Raw genomic sequence first — 16,941 nt, forward strand, 5'->3', positions numbered from 1 at the left:
AGAAAGCGGTGTTATCTGCCTGAAATACCGTGCACGCCCTAAGCCTCTAAGTCTCCCAAGGCAGCCACACCAGCAAAAGAGACAGAACCCGGCAGTTACAGAAGGGTTGCTCTCTTTGCCTCAGCTCAGCAGCAGAGCAGCACTCTGCTACAAAGACAGCCACTCTGTAGCTCGGGCCAGGCCCCGTGGGGCCGCCTTCTTTATGGCCGTATCCCCGCTGTGCTCGGCGGACAGCGCCCGCCGCTTTCCAGGCTCCCGCTGCAGTAGGTGGATCCCTGGGAGGCGCTAACCCCCTTCCCTCCTCCCTCCCTCCCTTCGCGGCTGAGGAGGCGCCTGAGCCCGGCGGCATCTTCCCTGGTCTCATCGGAGGGAGGAGCCGCCGCCGCTTGCGGGAAGGTAAGCTACGGAGAAGGGGGGTCACCGCCGCTGTCACTGCCCCCCCAGCCCCTGTGTCCCGCTCAAGGCCCAGCGCACCCCCAGCCCAGGGGAGCGGAGGCACTGCTGCAGCAGGGCAGACCGTTACGTCGCGCTCCGGAGGACGTACCCGCCCCGCCCCGCCCAGCGCCGCCACGTCGGCTGTGGGTGTGGCGGGCCCGGGGCCTGCGGCGGCTCCCACTCGAAGCGCAGCTGTGTGCGGGTGGTGGCTGTGGGGCCTCGGGCCGCACCGCAGCCCGCTGCCGCTGCTGGGTGTGCGAAGGGAGCTGTGCTGAGGCCTGTGCTGTGCGCAGGGTGTTCCCCTGGGTCGTGTTCACCAGGCACCCGGTTATAAATGGCTGGTAGCACAGAACGAGTACTTGGGAAAGGAAAGGCTGTTAATGACAGGGAGATGGGAGGGTTGCATTGTGTTCCCTTGTGGAGATGACATTTACAGTAGTGGTGAACACAGTTGGCTGTAGATTTTATTTGTGCACCGTCAGGAACCATTTGGGCTGAACTAACGTTGAAGGATGTGGAAGCAGACGTTGGATAAAAGAAACACAAAGAATAATGACCCTGCTTGAATGTGCAGCAGGAGAGCTGATCCTGTCAAATATGAGAAATACATGTGGCAGTTACAGGGGATGTGAATGATGTGATGGACTGTAAAGGAACAGGAAAGGATTGTATGGGTAAAAAAAGAGTCCGAGTGTATCGTTGCTTTGAGAAAAGAAAATTATGGGAGTTTTTGATGGTGTCTGCCATAGAACACAAGAGTTGGATTCAGATGAGAATATTGATTACTGAGAGGAGTTATGTCACAGGTGGATTTCTTTCGTAGATACAGATAACAGCACCATATGGTAAGGGCTTGTAGCAATCCCATTTTTCTCACACACAGTTGCTGTAAGTTTACCAAATAAGCATTGAATTGCTTTAGACTTGCTCTCAGTAAGCAGTGTGAAAAATTCTGAAGTGAAGAATAGAGGGCTAAATGGAGACGGGATTGAGATGCTCAGTTTTACAAGGGCAAACTTTAAAATATCAAGAGGATTAATTAGTGATGTATGTTTGTACAGGAGTCCTGAGGGCCATAGAAGGAAAGGAGGAATGGAATTTTTTTATGCCAAACCTAGAATCTGTTGTGAATTTATATTAAAAAAAATGATAAAAGATCTATTGAAAAGAACTTTTACCCTGATTATAATGGATTTTAGAAATAAAGCCTAGAAAAGAGATGGAAAAGCAAAGAAAAATATAAAACACAGTTCTAAGGCGGGAGTTGACAAAAGTAATTCTGAGTTAGTTATAGGCAGTTGTTTTTTAAAGCTTCTTTAACTGTGTAAATAAAAAGTAGAAGTAAGACCGAGTGATAAGGTTGAGGTAAAATAACCTTGGCAGCATTATGCATATGATTTGTTGCAGTTTGGATGAGGTTTTTGCAGTGAGTACATTTAATATTGGATGCTTATACCATAAAGATTAATATTTTGTCTCCTGTTTTTTTAAGAGTTGAGAAATCTCTATGTGTTACATCTAATCCAGTGCTCTTGCCACTAATCATTGGGCAGTTCCAGTATCAGAAGACTGTTAAAGCAATCCTCAAACAGAGAGTTAACACACATCTGCTCACAGACGAAGTGGGCTAACTTTCATATTCTATTCTGTTCATATTCTGTATTCTATTTACTATTGTATCTCTCGCTTCTTAACATAAAGTATCTTTTCATGCAGACACCTCTAACTATAAAAGTTTAAACTACCATATGTCTCAGTCCAGGTATAGAATATGTGTTGTGTGTGTGAGATTTATTTATTTGTCTATTTATTTACTTATTTTTAGATCCATATTGGTATATGTGTTTGATGTATATACCTACACAAATTCTGACTTGCGTCAGGGAAGGATTGCACCGTCCTCCCACCTGCCTAGGCATTGCATGCTGGCTTCATTGGAGGTGCTCTGGCAAGTGCCTGATGTTACAGGGACACACAGCTACAGCCAGATTCATGCTGGAACCATTCTAGACAGCACCTTGAAAAACCTCTTGGTCACCCATCACATAGTGCTCTCAGCTGTAGGCAAGAGCCCTTGTCATGGACCACATCTTCTATGTGCTGGAAAGCTGGGCTAAACTGAAGCAAGCAAGGAATGTAGAAAAAAACAAGTGTGCTTTGGTAATGCTTATGTTTAGCTCTTTTACTAAGGCTTAGAATGTTTTAGAAGATAATTTTATAAATTAAGGATTTAGTCCAGATGAGGCTAGAATGACCTTCCTTGGGCATCTAAGGAAGCGATTAAAGGTTAGAACTTGTACAAGCTGTGAATATTTCTTTCTGGCTAGAGCGAACTGAGATCAAAGATCCAACAGCTAGACCTGATGCATGGCTCAGTGTTTGGCTGCACGACATAACTGCAGACTGCTAACAATATAGGTAGGTCAGATCAACTTAGAGGGGGCATAACAAAATGAGTGCATTTGCATACTGGTTATCTGTTAATGCAGTATAGTATTTAGGATTACATAGTAACAGAAGGGTTCTTCCCAAACATACCATTCCTATGGCATTGAACTGATGTCCAGTCAAGTTCCCACATGCAGGTGGGATTCTTGAAGTTTAGAAAAATATAATATGTATTTATTGCATTATTTGGATTTATTTTGCTCTATTACATGGTCAGTATTTTTAATGAAGTACTTTTAAGACCAGATCTTTGGAATACTTTTGTCTCCCTAAAGCTGGTTCCTTGAGCTCTCATGTCAGAAGGTCAAATGAAGGAGTAGTATAAGTTTCAATTCTACCAAATAAATTTCATGGTAAATTAAATTTTATGTAGCATGTAAAATCAACAAGAGCTAACAATTACATCAGTTGTATTTTATTATGTTTGTGTGTATGCAGAGATTACAGGAACCTGAGTGTGTTTAGAGCTTGTCTTAACAATTCAGCAAAGAGAAAGAGCTTTTCAAGTTAATTTTCTGAAAATCTGGGATCAGCCATATTAAAAAAATGCAAAAAATGTTTTTCTTCAGCAGCTCAGGTTAGAGTTAGGTTACATTAGATTACATCAGCTTAGATTTAGATGCAGGAATGACATCCTGTTCCCAAGAGACTGTCTAAAAAAGTGTTTGATTATTTTAATACCCTTCAAGGTCTGGAGATAATGCTCTTTTTTTTTCTTTTACTACAGAAGTAAGTCACTAATTATGTGCAAATGACTCCAGCTTCCTCCTATAATGCTTTGCAGCACTAAAGTAGTTGTTGCTTTGTTTCCATGATCTGAAACACTTGGTTGCCTTCCAAAGGTATATTTGCAGTTGTGCATAAGAAGTGTAAATATTTTTAAGTAAAAATATTTTTTATCAACTTCTTATCAGGCTTTTGAAGCTGCTGACCTTGACATTTCAGTAAGTCTATTAGAGGTATAATTTTGGTATAAACTTAATTACTCTTTTCTAGTCTTTGTATTTCTGGCTTTCATTAGTTTGTTATATAGTTTCCCTTGATAGGTGTTAATAGTTTTATTCCAATCTACTGGTTTGTGTCAGTCACATAAATGGATAGCCAAAGCTTTGAAATTATTTTTTCAGGGTGACTGTAGAGTTTATAGAATGAGAAAAGAATTTGAGATTTTTTTTTTTTAATTCTGCTATAAACATTTTGTGATGATGCATTTTTTCAGTCACTTCCACTCATTGCTCGCTGGTAAACTAAACTCTTCTACATCAGTGACGATGATAGACGTCAGTTCAAAAGGAAAAAGAAGGAATAGGAAAAATAAAGTAATAGGAATAGGAGAAATAAAGAAACTTAGTATGAGCAGTGTGTCTTACCATTACTTTTGAAAGTCCTAGATGATTTTATAAAATTCAAATTAGTCAAATTGTTTGATTAGCCCAAAACCCCACAGTGGGTTTTTTTTGAAGGTTAGGGGGAGGTGTCCCAGGAATCTACATACGATTTTTTCAAAGCAGTTTTCTCACTTAGGACACAAATTTCACACCAGACCGTAACACTTATTTTAAACCATCAGAGAATTGAAAAATCATGCCCTCTATTTTCTTTCCTGCCTTCTCACCTCTTTCAGAAAGTTTTTCCTGATGTATTTGGTACATCACAGTGGTATTGAAGCATGGTTCTAAGTATGGGTAACAGAACAATATTTCCCCTATCTTCCTTGCTTTTTATTTGCTTATGTTTTCTTTTGTGTGTTGCTTGCATCTTAGCTTTCATAGCTTTTGTTCTTGATAACCCATTTCTTTTTGAGGGTGATGATGTTGCTGAAATAAAGGTCTTTGCAAATAGGTTTCAAGCATTTAGCTCCAATACAGCAAACTGCATGTAAATGAACCTCTGAAAATTACAGTGGGGTTATGCTGAACGTCCATCCCTGGAGTCAACAAGTGGAGTTGGATGTCATACCAAGAGAGAGGTGGCATCTGGCAAAATATTTTTTGGCTGAAGTTTTGTCTCTGTGGAGATTGAGACAATAAAGCTGCCTCAGATCTTTCCAATTAGAAATTTCTGTAACAGTTACCTATCTTTCAAGGTCAAGGATGGCAGTCTTTCAGACGGTAAATACTCCAGTCTTTCAGAATTTCTTTGATCTAACCTTTAAATTGCATGTACATTTGCTCTTGCAATTGGTAGACAGCAAGTATGGCTTGTATCAGGAACTGAGAAATCACAGTCTAATGTCAAGAAGCAAGAAGGGGAGAAGGCTATACTTGAGTTGAAGCTGGAAGTTTTTCAAGCAACCACTTACTGTTTCTCAAGGTCTGAAGTTTCTTGGTAATGGAAAATGCTGCATCAATGTAATAATGAATGACAAGCTGAGTTCTGTCAATTGATCATCAGCACTGGACAGAGTAGTGACATTTCACTGTACATACAAAGAAAGAAGATCATTTTGAAAGCAGTCTTCCTAGTAAGGGAATGTGATCTGTTCAAGAGGAATAACTGTTGACAATATTACTGGTCTCTCCTCCTGCGCAAGATCACTTTGATAAGTTAGAATCATTTAATGACTACTCTTGTGAGAAACTGCTGGCAAATCATGAATATGAGGTTAGATTCCTTTCCTAAAGGTGTCAGCAAGTCCATCTTTTCTGTGACTTTTTCCTCGATCTTTGCTAAACCTGTGGTTAGAGTCCTTGAGGAAGAAGCTCCAGACAGACCTTTGATTCAGCAGATGAAATTCATAAATGCCCAAATTAAGTGGGAGGAAATACTGAGTGGAGTTCTGAAAATTTTTGTTTGCCTGCCAAGTTCCTAGAGAGACTCTCCAAGAATCTTTACATTCGAATGAGTCAGTGAACCTGTTTAAATATTTAGTATTAAATAGTCTTAAACTGCTGGTAGAACTTGGCTATTAGAACTAGTATTTGTGTTCCTTAACTCAATCTTATCTGTACCATAGAAATATATGTGCCTTACCCAAAGACCTGCCATAGTTGAACCAAAACCAGGGTTAGAACTTTCAGATTCCAAGACCTAAACTCAGACTGCCAGAATATGCTGTCCAGATTCTTAATTGTATATCTGATCTGAAAATCTGTTTCTGTTGATAATGCACATCCTAGAAATTACTCAAGTAATTTACAAGGTTAGCAGTGCTTTCTGAAGAAGAGTGAGTATTTTAACAAGTCTCGGTAAACCTGAAAAGACCCAAATGTTTTTTCTAACGTTAGTTTTCGGAATGGAACTGTAAGAAAAGCATTTGAAGTTTAAGCCAGAAATAGAAAGCTCCAACCAGTGTGCTGCTTTTTTTCTGAAATACCTTTTAAAGTTATGTCAGCAAGGTTCTAAATTTATTTTTACTGCAATAAAAAGACATTGGAGTATTGTGTTTAATAAATCTTCTTCCTTTCCAATCACAGTCTGGTTAGTTTAAAAAAAATTGTTTTGCCCAAAGAATTATTATTTGAGGTAAGACAACGGAAGAGCAGAGTCTAACTGATCACTGTACAGTTGAATACAAAACCAAAATTGAGTGAGCTTTGTGTTTACTGTTTTCTCACCCCACAGAAGCAACTAGTTCTGACTTTAGTATTGTGTATAGTTCCATAAAGTATTGTTGCAGCAACACGACATGGTGATTTTAACCACAGTTCTCTCTCTGCAGGAGGACACAAGCACAGATCCTTATGGAGGATGAGTCTCCTCCTTCTCAAGGAATCAGTGTCAAGGTCAGAGTTTGATTTTGCATTGAGAATCCTGTACTGCTGTGTCCAAAAGAAACAAGCTCTGTTCCATTTGGCAGTAGGTTACTACATGCTGGTAGCTGTCAAGATAAACAGAAAACCAAAGCTACAGGTAGAAAAATTATACTAGAAAAAGAAGTGTTGCTTATGCGATCCACATAATATTAGAAAAACAATATGTTCGTTTTAATTGGGTTGAATTGCTCCTTCGGCTTACAAGGCTGATTTAACTTGTATTAATTTCTAAATTTAGATGTTGCAGCCTAATGTTTCAATAACATAAACTTGTTAGAATTAATTTTTGTAGCATAATTTGAGGCAAAAACTTCCTCTCATTTTTCTATTTTCTTTGAACGCTTTGCATGTAAAACTTAATGAAACATCATTCAGATTTTGAGCTTAATGATAATGCCTTTTAAGGTGATCTGTATGACAAATAAAACTGAATGACCAGCTTTCAAACTGATTGCTGATCTCAGATGAAGTGAAGAAGTCTCTTGAAGTGTAACTGAGACATCTGGGGGGGTAGCTGGGTCAGATGAAATCTCAGATTCTGGTCTCTGTCTTTAATGAGTTTGTGTAATATAATGAGGGAATTGATCACTTATTGGACATAAGTATTGGCAGGCTGATAGTCCAACGTTTGTTATATATATATATATTTTTTTTTTTGGGGGGGGGGACAAAATATAATGGAGAAGTGTGAGAGAAGAAAATCTTGAAGGGTGAGAGATTAGCTGTTACTGAGCTGAATGTAACTAATAACTCCAGAAATTGGATGTAAGCTATGGAAATTTTTTAGTCCGATAAAGTTTGTGGTTATTTCTTTCGTTTTTTTTTTTTTTTTTAAAAAGGGTTTCCTTCGTTGCTTTTAGTAATGGTAGTTTGTTGGGTTTTTTTTCAGTGTAGTATTTTAGTGTTGAGAAATGTTATAGTTTGGGTTTGGGTTTTTTTTAACATGTTAATTATGAGAGTAGAACACGAATGCTTTGTAGAAGGTTACAGAGAAAATCTTTCCTGTTCAAGATGAATGGGTTCTGACCCACTGTGCACTTGGAATTTAAAGCCCACATTTTAGACCCAGTATGTTATTCCACTAAGGGAATCTGTACAACTGAAGAGTATCTTGACTGTCCTTTTGAACCTCAGGCTTCCCATGAGTTGAGCAAAAGTGGAATGCAGTTTTGTTGATGCAATTGGAAGAGCAGTCTGTGGTGCTTACAGTATTCATTATCATATTTTAGAAGTGCCTAAAATCCTCCATAAAATTAATGCTAACCTATTGATATAAAAAAAATTGTTCTACAAACAGCAGATGAATGAAGCCTGATTCCATACAGATTCATGTCCTTTGTCTCTCATAGCCCTGCTATGTGTCATAGAAGACAGCATGTGCCAGGACTAGCTTTCACCTACTTGCTTCCTGACTTATTTCATAACATACATGTCTGATTGTCCAGCTGTCTACTGCCAAATAGATTGTGTCAGCGGAATCTTACTTCCCTTTCACTTGCAAATTTGGCTGAAATTGGTCAGTTACTTGGTGTGTGGATGATGGGGAAAGAACTGGTGTGATCAAAACCGCAACTTTTCTTTAGTGATGACCAACCCTCCTTTCTGTTCCTCAGAAGTATAAATAAGGAAATGTGTGATTAACTGCTATTTGTGTAAAGATTTTAATTCGGGATTAATTTAGGGTTAATGCCTGAAGTTTAAAACATTATCTATGTTTCTGTTTACATTTTTTCATAGTAAGTGGTACTAATCAAAAAAGCAGTATCCTTACTACTAACATAACATGCTTCAGACTCCAAGCTAGAATTTATTCACATCTTTGTTTCAGAGGTAGAAAAAATTGTGTTCTGTAAGCAGACTATTTTGGAAGTCTAGTACTTGCTAGGAATAAACTAATGATCCGGTCCTCACTGTTTCACGGTGAACTATGTAATGCCTGTGATAGGCAGAAACTATTAATACTTTACTGTCCAGCACTTACCTTCTGATCTGGCAAGTAATGCTGCTATTTTTTTTCACGTTCATAGCCTGTTTTAATTTCAGAAAAGATAATTGGATGCGTGCTCCATGACAATTTTGCTATTAAATTTTGATACTGCAACATTTTTTCTGATTTATGATATACTAAAACAGTAGAAATGTTGCATGAGATTCAGACATTAGCTTGACTAGTTTTAATAACTGAAGAGACCCATTATTCTTTTCCTTTAATTAGAAACTTGTCATTGGTCCTTGGATAAGCTGGGAAATGTATAATTATCTTTTTTCTTTTATTACATGTCTACTTACATAAAATGCAAATATTCTTGGAAGCTCCCAAAGATTCAATTATTGTTGAAACACAGTTTCAAAAGTAAGAGAAAGGAAACATATTCTCAAGTTTCCATTTTCACTGTGTGAAAAAGTGTGTATTTTTTAAAAATAAGTATGTTCTTGGGAAGACTTTATTATGGTTTCTTCCTTTAACAGTAATTTTAGCTCCTGAGGGAGAAGACACACATTAATTTCAAGTTTTTAATGTGTACTTTGCACTCTGTATTAGAATCCTGTACATTGAATTCAGTAAGCTATCAGTTATGTTGTATACATTGAAAATATGACCTCATCATTTAACTTCTTATATGGTACTTCTCTCCATGCATATAGGTCTTTTATTTCTGGATCACAATGTATTCATTTATTTTAATGGCTTCACAAGTATAGTTCCAGAATTAAAATACTGGTTTGTGCTTGAAAAGGGGAATGGTGTTTCTTTTTTTTTTTTTTAACTTTTTACTGTCCAAACATATGTTTTTATCTCTGTCTAGGTATTTGATGTGATTTTTTATAATATCAGGTCTTGGAAGCAACACTACTGTCAGCCCTGAAGATGCTGGATGTTGGGAAATGGCCAATTTTTTCTCTCTGTTCTCAAGAAGAGCTCAAGTTAATTCGTCAAGCCTGTGTATTTGGCAGTGCTGGTAATGAGGTGTTGTATGCAACTGAAAATGATGAGGTAATTCTCCAAGAGTATATATGAACGTGACATGCTTATCATTTATGCATAAAGTTACTCTGAAAGCCAGTACTATGATAGTATAACTGGAAAAAGTTGCATGCTACAATGTCTGATTGCTAGCAAAACATTTCCAGTTCAAATTAATGGCTTCCTACCACAACCAGAGGATAAAGAGAAGATGAAGTCAGACATTCTTGAAGGTGCATAGTGACAAGATGAGAGGCAGTGGAAAAAAGAATTTACCACGTGAGTGATTAAATTCTGGCAGGGTTGTGAGATCTTTCCTTGGAGACTTGGAGACTTGGCCTTGGTCTTGAGTCATCTGATCTATTTAAACCTTTGTTGAGCAAGGAGTTGGACTACATGTCCTTTGGAAGACATCCTCCATTCCACCCTAAATTATCATTCTGTTATTCTTTTCTAACAGGTTTTTGTGCTTGGCATGAACTGCAGTGGGTGTTTGGGAACAGGTGACATGCAGAGCACTATTGAACCAAGGAGGTTAGATTCTCTATGTGGCAAAAAGATAGCCTGTCTGAGTTATGGAAGTGGCCCTCATGTAGTTCTTGCTACAGAAGGTAAAGTATGATCTGAATATATATTTCTGTATTTCAGATAGTCCATTTTAATTAGTCCAGCAGATGAGGAAGGACTGTGCTGGTAAATAAGAGAGAGAAATGGGATAGACATTCCTGGCTGTCAAGTCCATCATATTTACATTGGTGAATGACATGTCAGCTAGCTCTGTTCATAGGTAGTTCTTTTCAAAAGTTTTTCAAGCTCTGCCTTGTTCTTTTTGCTAATTTTGGCAGTTTCCTTTACTTTGCAGTTAAGTTTGGAACTTCTGATTGGTTTTAAAATGCTTTAGTGGCTACATTATACCCGTATGTGCCAATGGTGTCCTTTAGCTAAAATGCATCTTTTCCCTCCTGTACCTACTTTTGGATGTGAGACCAGTTATGTTGCCTCTTAACCTTTTGTTTCATGTTGTCTCGTTGACGCTCTATTATCAACATCATACTAGTGGCCCTTCTGTTCATAATTGAGTACATTATTCTGAAACACAAATAACTGAGTTCCTAGTTATGTTCTGTTAGAGCCTGACTGATTATGTTAACATTTGTCTCTTTCTCTGTTAATGAGAAGAAATCTTTTTGAATAGTCTAGATTAGATGACCAAAACTAGGTGAGGGGAATTGTGTTGTACAGGTGTGACTATTATTTATATTCAATTACATTCCACTATTTTTTGCATTTTGGATGCCTTTTATAGGTGTATCTGTATTCTTCTGAGCTTTCTTGCTGACAGATCTCACTGGCACATAGTCCTTACCCAGATGACGAAGTATTGCAAAAGAACACATCCAAAACTGATCCTTGATGACTTACTCATAACTCCATCTCACGAATAACTTCCATCCGGCCTCTTTTGACCTACCTTTCAGACAGCCATTACATATTTCATAATCCTTGTGTGAATTACTATCATCTCCAGTTTGCGTTGTATGTTTCTATGTGGCTGTTTCACCTGTTTACTGGAATTTGGATTCCCATGTCGGTGAAAGGAAAGGAAGGTTTTTTGCTTTTGACAGGAAAAAGTAATTAGATTTAACCTGTTATTGCAAAGAAATACTGTTTTAGTGAGCACATTTTGCCTTTGCAGTAGGGAGCCCTTCATAGGGATTAAGGAGTTTGGTGATCTTTTTAGAAATCTGATGGAGTTGTATGTCAAACCTAGCCCCTGCAATGACAGTATAATGTAGGTTTAGAAACTTATGATAATGATTGTGATGGACAAGATGAATGTAAGACAGCTATTCTTCAAGTCCTGCACCACTGTAACTAGAGGACACTCCATTTAAAATAAATGGAAGAAAGGGAGTACGAAAAGTACTTAATGGATAATGGGCCAATATATGTACAAAAAAGAGAATCTAAAGTACCTGGCAATATCTGTACTCTAGTGATTATAAATGCTTGTGAAGTGCAAAAAGTGACAAGGATCATGTTTGCCTTAAACAGCAGCTTTTTCTACTGTTAGTTGGAGACAGAATTTTGCACTAGGTTGACCATCAGTCTAACAGACATTTCACACATTCTTAATTTTACTAGCATGTTTCTCAAAATACAGAACATAAATAGTATGTTTAAATAATAAGTAAACACTATTATGTGTATTAATAAGTAATAATAAGGGTTTTTTACAAGCATCCTCATGCATATTTTAAAGGAACGAAAGCTTGTTACTTGAATTTTCCGAAGTGAGAAAGTACAAGGGCAGACAAGAAATTCTGATTGCTTGTTGGTTACAAAGAAATGGAAATAGAGACTCCTGACTGTCATTTATCATTTTCTCTTCTCTCTGTTCTCTTTTCTCTGTTCTCTCCTTTGCACTATTTCCTTTCTTTTAGTTATATGATTTCCTTTACTAAGATTCTGGTGATACTATCCTGTTAGATTTGTGGTGAACACTATGTGAAGGTAGTATTGATACGTCCTTGGGATTAAGAGCCCCAGAGGGCATATACATACATATATATATATATACACATATATATACATACAGTTATATAGGCATATTGTTATTGAATTTCACTTATCAGTTTGTAATTTTATGTTGTGTACTCGTTGGAAAAACAGATTTTAAAACATCTTTTTACCTTTTTATTATAGAAGGAGAAGTGTATACATGGGGTCATAATGCTTATAGTCAGTTGGGCAATGGTACAACAAATCATGGTTTCATTCCATGTCAAGTCTCTACTAACTTGGTGAACAAGAAAGTCATTGAAGTTGCCTGTGGCTCTCATCATTCTATGGTGTTAACATCTGATGGAGAGGTGAGAATAGCTGGAATAAATCTCTCTTTTTCTCTTAATGAAATTCACATATGTGAGAAACAGGAAAATATTCTGCACTTAGAGCATTAGACCTTGCTTCTTGTTACCCTCACAATGTTAATGCATTGCTAATGGAACATAAATGTTTGATAAAAATAGAAAACCTGTTAGGGTCTAGCCGCTTTAAGTGCATGCAGAACATTTACTTTTATGCCACATCTGTTTGTAATAACAAATTATAATGTGTTTGTAGAGGGCAGCCGGTTCCTTTCTATGCTATACTAAGCTGTAAATGTTTAGTGGAGTTAAAGCTAGCATAAATATAAATCACATTTGTGTGAGGAGTGCTACCCACAAAAGTAAAGTTTTCTGTCATTTACTTTGAGGTGCCATTTGTGTCCAGTTAGCCGTTTTACTTTGGGTTCTGGAAAAATAGCAGCGAATTCTTCCCATATTATCTCCGTTGTCATGTTGCCTCTTACATATGGTTGGAGGAACAAAACAGATTATATAAATATTATGAGTGGTATATTTTTGATCGAAACAAGTAAATTGTAAACCTATGTATCTTCCTAGGTCTTTAAAAGAATACATCCACTTGAACTCAAAATGCATTTTTTTATGTATATATCTTTTCTCTCTTGATTATGTACTTTGAACTGTTACATGGTAATCTATGACAATTTTCTTACAACAGGTATACACATGGGGTTATAATAACTCAGGCCAAGTTGGATCAGGTTCAACAGCTAATCAACCAATTCCTCGAAGAGTTACCAGCTGCCTACAAAACAAAATAGTAGTTAATATAGCTTGTGGACAAATGTGCTCTATGGCTGTGGTGGAAAATGGAGAGGTAAGAAATTTTAAGTGAACATTCTGACTGAATTTTGTATGATGTAATATCATGGAATTAGATCATTTCAGTAATGAACTACTACTCAAAAAAGAAGTGTACCTTTCCAGACTCTCTCAAATCTACCTCCTTATACTGCTTGTAAAAACCTCTGTCATAAATTATTCTGCACATTCTGACATAATTCAGCACACTTTCCTATCCATGCTGATTATGGTTTCTCATTTAGAAAGGAGGTAAAGTGGAACGGGGAAAATTGTTCACTGACATTTAATTTATAGCTTTTTTGGTATATGACATTACTCATAAAATTTAGCAGATATTACTTTGTGTCAGCTATCAAAGTTGGCTTTGAGATGAAGAATTCAAGTATCAAATTTCAAATTTAAAAACAGTATTGTGGAGGCTAGGAGACTTTTATAAATTTTGGGATTAAATCATATTGAATCTATGTGTACACTTAGCATTTCATGATAGCTTCATTTTCTCATATGAAAATAACTAAGTTTGCATCACTGATTCACTGATTTTAAGAGCTGGTATATTCTATCAAAAAAATGAAAGTACTGATTAATGTGTTATCCCACTGCTGCATTCATAGAAAAATAAATTATTTTCAATACTAGAATCTTGAGTGTGAGAATAATCAGTGAATGCTATTTTAATTTTCAGTGCTCATATATGCACAGTTTGTCTTCAACAAAACAGCGAGAATAAAAGTTCATTTCATACATTTGTTCTACAACCCGTTGAATTCCTCTCATGCATTTTATCCTCATTGCAAGGACACTAGGAGGGTTGTAGTGTTCTTATTGTTTTACTTTACATGAACTGAAGATTTTGGGCTGCCTACGTCCTCTCTAGCTCCTTCACTCAAAGCATTTCAGTTTACACCTAAATAGCTATTGACTGTTTGCAGTAGAACATATGTCACTGAAATTATCAGAGCTCAGTATTTTCGCTTTTTGTTATGTTCATCATAAAGCTAATAACAGCCAACTGAAACTGTTGTGCATAGCTCCCAGTTTATATGCAATTTAGGGTGGTGTATTTTCTTTTAGAGGATTTTTGAATGAGAATTTAGCTCTTGGGAAAAGGGAAGTATTTGTGCTGAATTTGCTCTGGGAAACACCCATATGAATCACTTATTTTCTACTCTTCATATTAAAATATTGTAGTCTTACATAATCCAACTCTTAAAGAGCAACATGAATATGGAAATTTAGAATTTTAGATGAACATGCAGATGGTATTTTAAACAGAAACAGCATCCAAAATTTGTAGTGGAGAATAACATTGACAGTTGAAATCCCTGTCTCTGTTTTTAAGGTCTATGTCTGGGGTTACAATGGTAATGGCCAGCTTGGACTGGGCAGCAGTGGCAATCAGCCAACACCATGCCGAATAGCAGCTTTGCAAGACATTCGTGTACAGCGGGTATGTGTGTGACACTCCTTGTCAAACCGTTTAGGAGCAATTGAAAATATGCTAAGACGTGCTGTGTTTGAAGGAGATAGTCCTTTATCTCTTTGTTTGAAGCACTGTTTCTAAGAATAAAAACATGTATCTTAAAATGGAACTCTCAGTAGGGGAGAAACTGGGATCTTGTGGAGTTCAGTGGGAACTTTGCCATTATTCTCTGTGAGTTCAGGATATTACATACATAGGACTAGGCCATTAGAAAAGGTTTTTTCCTTTCCTTTTTCCATGCAAAAATTTAAAAAGCAAAACTCCTGTTATTTTAGTAAATAAGAAAGTCTTCATAGGCTGCCCCATTCTTAATTAACCCCTTCTTTTTTTTGAGATGATGTTGCAGTTTAGCATTTTGTCTTTCTGGCAGACTAAGTACCATTTTCAGAATTGTACTCCAGCCACAGTGACTAACTGGTGTTTGGAGTCTGAACAAATTGTCTCCAACTGCTTTTGGTCAACAGTTGGTATGATTTCTTGGTCAGTCTTGATCTTGGGTGGCTGTTACACTTATTTACAAAATATCTGGTGAGCACAAGGAGGGGGCAGTTTTGTGTGGCTCGCAGTCAGGCAGGAGAGGAGCAGATAGGAAGACCCTGCCTGTTTTTACAGTGGTAAGCTATTCACCTTGGAGCAGTTGCCCACAGAGCAAGTTCGGTGCAAGGCAATCTGCCTTTTTCTGCATTTCTTTCTTCATACTGTTCATATTTGTCATTTAGCTTCCCTTCTATCTCAATTTCTAGCTATTCTTTTGGTGTGCTCTTGAGATCATCTGGCAGGGTTCCTCATTATACATTTTTCTTCAAAGTCACCTCATCTACTTTGCTTCCCTTTTTAATAAACTTATCTGTATCTGTAGTTTTTGTAATTTTTACACTAGTATAGAATCAATTAATGATCAATTAATGATCAAATAATGCATAGCATGTATCTATCTGTATTAACTTACTGTTACATAAAAATGAGATTTTTCTTTTTGTTATTCTTTACAGGTTGCCTGTGGTTATGCACATACATTAGTGCTAACAGATGAAGGTCAGATTTATGCCTGGGGGGCCAACTCATATGGACAGTTAGGTACTGGGAACAAAAGTAACCAGGCTTACCCTACAACAGTTGCTGTGGATAAAGACAGGTAATACTTATAGTCTTGCAGTCAGATATCAGTTGGTATACTCTCAGAAGAGTTACAGAAAATTATGTCATTTTTGATGTATTTTTTGGAAAAAAAATGATCTATCATGTTTTACAATAGTTCTTCTGCTAAATGTGAATGGAATTTTCACTGAAAGTGCTAGAGTCTGCCCCATAACCATCCTTGTGAAAGAGAAACTTAATGTTCTGAGACTGAATGTGTTATTTTCTGCTTCGGCTCGTACTGTACTGTATAGGCCTTAATTGCAGTTTCCCTTCAGTGATGTAGTTTCATTGTTTGAAGTCAGCAATAAAGGCTTTATTGTCTCTGCGTAAAAATTGTATTTTAATATGCTACTTTTGACAAGAAGTGCACACATAAAAACTGAAGAGTGGACATCTGCAGTTAGTGTTATTTCTGCTATTAAATCTGGCTCATAACCCAAGATGGAGCAAAAGGGAGGAGCTCTTTCTTTGTATTGTTGCCTGAAAATCATGCTTAGATTTTTCCAAGTTAAATATTTTCCTGTAAGTCCTTGATGGCTAGTGGGGCAGTTATTTCTATTGCTGATGTAAAGCCATGCATACATGTGGTGAGAAATTTGAATCTGTTCCTTACTACTGAGGTCTTGATTTGACCTCATATTGTGAATAATAAGAAAAGTGAGATGTCCCTCTTAAACTTGTGTCAGTTATTGTAAGGAAGAAGCAACTCCTCTCTGGTGATGAGACATGGCCTGGGGTTGAGCTTTTCTTTGTGTGTTTTGAACATATTTCTTCATGTGTTTGTGCTTTGCTTAAACTGATTTTTTTCTAGACACTTCATGTGCAGTTAAGTTGTTACCACATTTCAATACATGTATGTATTGAAAGGTGCTGTGTGCTGCCTTTCCCTTTTTTGGCCAGAATATGCATTCCTGGTCTCAGTGAGGATATTACCTCACTAAAGCCTGCAAGATTTGTACATACAGTTTTAAACAAGTTGTTTCCCAGCCCCATGCAGCT

General features: G+C 37.3%; 1 protein-coding gene across 3 annotated transcripts in view; it reads left to right on the forward strand.

The window, feature by feature from the left end:
* Positions 1–324: 324 nt before the first annotated feature.
* The window catches only part of RCBTB2 (RCC1 and BTB domain containing protein 2), a 32,899-nt gene continuing 16,282 nt past the window's right edge, over positions 325–16,941 (forward strand). The window contains exons 1-8 of one of the 3 annotated variants that reach the window (XM_031047745.2): positions 325–396; positions 6,545–6,608; positions 9,446–9,633; positions 10,064–10,214; positions 12,310–12,476; positions 13,174–13,332; positions 14,662–14,769; positions 15,795–15,937. In XM_031047745.2, the coding sequence (XP_030903605.1) occupies positions 9,508–9,633; positions 10,064–10,214; positions 12,310–12,476; positions 13,174–13,332; positions 14,662–14,769; positions 15,795–15,937 (854 nt within the window). In that variant the 5' untranslated portion in view covers positions 325–396; positions 6,545–6,608; positions 9,446–9,507. The remainder of the gene's footprint in view (positions 397–6,544; positions 6,609–9,445; positions 9,634–10,063; positions 10,215–12,309; positions 12,477–13,173; positions 13,333–14,661; positions 14,770–15,794; positions 15,938–16,941) is intronic. The other 2 variants (XM_005147661.4, XM_031047746.2) reach the window with 2 other exon arrangements.

This window comes from Melopsittacus undulatus, chromosome 2, assembly GCF_012275295.1.
Source record: "Melopsittacus undulatus isolate bMelUnd1 chromosome 2, bMelUnd1.mat.Z, whole genome shotgun sequence".
Taxonomy (NCBI): domain Eukaryota; kingdom Metazoa; phylum Chordata; class Aves; order Psittaciformes; family Psittaculidae; genus Melopsittacus; species Melopsittacus undulatus.